Source organism: Penaeus monodon, chromosome 27, assembly GCF_015228065.2.
Source record: "Penaeus monodon isolate SGIC_2016 chromosome 27, NSTDA_Pmon_1, whole genome shotgun sequence".
NCBI lineage: Eukaryota > Metazoa > Arthropoda > Malacostraca > Decapoda > Penaeidae > Penaeus > Penaeus monodon.
The window spans coordinates 29941461-29943154 of NC_051412.1; the positions used below are offsets into that span (position 1 = coordinate 29941461).

The 1694-nt window shown below is 42.1% G+C and overlaps 1 protein-coding gene across 2 annotated transcripts in view; it reads right to left on the reverse strand.

Annotated features, from left to right (window-relative positions):
* The window catches only part of LOC119590768 (hemocyanin C chain-like), a 44643-nt gene that overhangs the window by 615 nt on the left and 42334 nt on the right, over nt 1–1694 (reverse strand). For both annotated transcript variants that reach the window (XM_037939481.1, XM_037939482.1), the window contains exon 2: nt 131–1654. In XM_037939481.1, coding sequence (XP_037795409.1) covers nt 131–1654 — 1524 coding nt within the window. The remainder of the gene's footprint in view (nt 1–130; nt 1655–1694) is intronic.

Consider the following 1694-nt stretch of genomic DNA (forward strand, 5'->3'; position numbering starts at 1 on the left):
AGAAAAAAAAAGTAGTTGTAATATTAAACAGACCATACTGCTTGATCAACAAGTGAAAATTCATTAAATATTTGACCAGATAAATAACAATATAGTATTAAAGGAGCAAAGCAAACCATAAAGTACTCACACTTGACCCAGAACTTATCCAGTTCAATAGCATTCCAACGGCCTTCGTCGAAGGTGAATTCAATACCATTATTGTCTAGGTGAGGCCAGGCGAAAATGCGAACGGTAGCTAGAACTTCCTGGCCCTTGTTATTGCTAACATCAATCTTAATTTTAAAGTCCTTATGATTCAGACGAGGCACGTAAGTAGAAATTTCTACATCTGCAATTTGTTCAGTGTCATCAACGGCATTAATGAGATTGTATTCAAAGTCCTCAAAGTAGGTCTCTAGTTCACCTTCAATTGCTACTTTGTCTACACTTACACCGGCAAATGTTAGTTCTTCCACGGTGTATGGAGGGAGACTGTCCTTGTGTTCCTTGAAGATGTTATCCATGTATTTATGCAGCCTAAAGAAGCTAGGATCACGGGTGGCAGTTTCAAAGTGTTCCAGCACACCAGGGGGTAAATCATATTTTCCATGTGGATCACTCTGTCGACCAAGTACAATGTGAGCAGTATTATGCAAGGCTCCATAGTACTGCACATTAGGGCTGTACACAGATGATTCAATAACATCTCCAAGAACGTCAATGCCACGCTCATTCATGATATCAATATGATTACCAGCCCTGTCGACGATATAACCATGTGCAATAGCATCACGGATTCGGCTCTCTACAATAAGCAAGTCTCGAATGCGAGCAACACCATCCACATCCTCGAAGTTCACATTATCTGGACGAGAGGGGAATTGACCGCCATACTTATAAGTGGTGTGGGGAGCAAAACCTTGTACGATTGGCTTCTCCCAGTGAAGTTCGTCGACGGGATCCAAGTAATTGGAGAGACGTTCAGCATCAAAGCGAACGGTAAGTTGATGATGTACCCAGAAGAAATTCTCTCCTTTACGATCCAAATGATGGCTGTATTTATCGTCCCACCAGAATGGGAATTCCATATGCCAGGTGACGTGATGAGTGTTCATTCCAATGTCCTCACCGAAATAGGCTACTCTTTGTTCAGGATTCTTCTTAGTTCCAGTGAAGCTAGACTTAAATTTACCAGGTTTTTGTGTCTGCTTGGCACGATAAGCTGCTTCAATGACTTCGCTGTTGGTGAAGAGATGTGGCGTAACTTCATAGAGTGGAGGAAGTACAACGTGTTCAGCCAGAGGTGAGTGGATGACCGCAACATACAAGGCATAAACAAATTCTCCCTCATTCATAATTTGGCGGAAGTAGGCAGCATTGCTGACAAATGTATCCCAATCCTTGCAGTGAATGAGAACATCAAAAAGCATAAGTGCTTCTTCGCGTTGCCTAGGATTGAAGAGAGAGAACCAATGCCTCTGTTGAAGAAGCCTGTTATCTTTCAGGTCTCTCATAAGTGCCTGTACAGCTTTACCTCCGTCACTGTAATGGGATAAATTGGCTTCCGGGTCAAAGGAATCAGCTTTGCCTTTTAGATTAGAGTCACGGATATCCCCGTAGATCTTATGAAGCAGGAAGTTTACGTCATGTTGCTTCTGAGCATCAGCCGCACCTAATAAAGAAAAAAACATAAAATTGCTCAATGGAAGAAA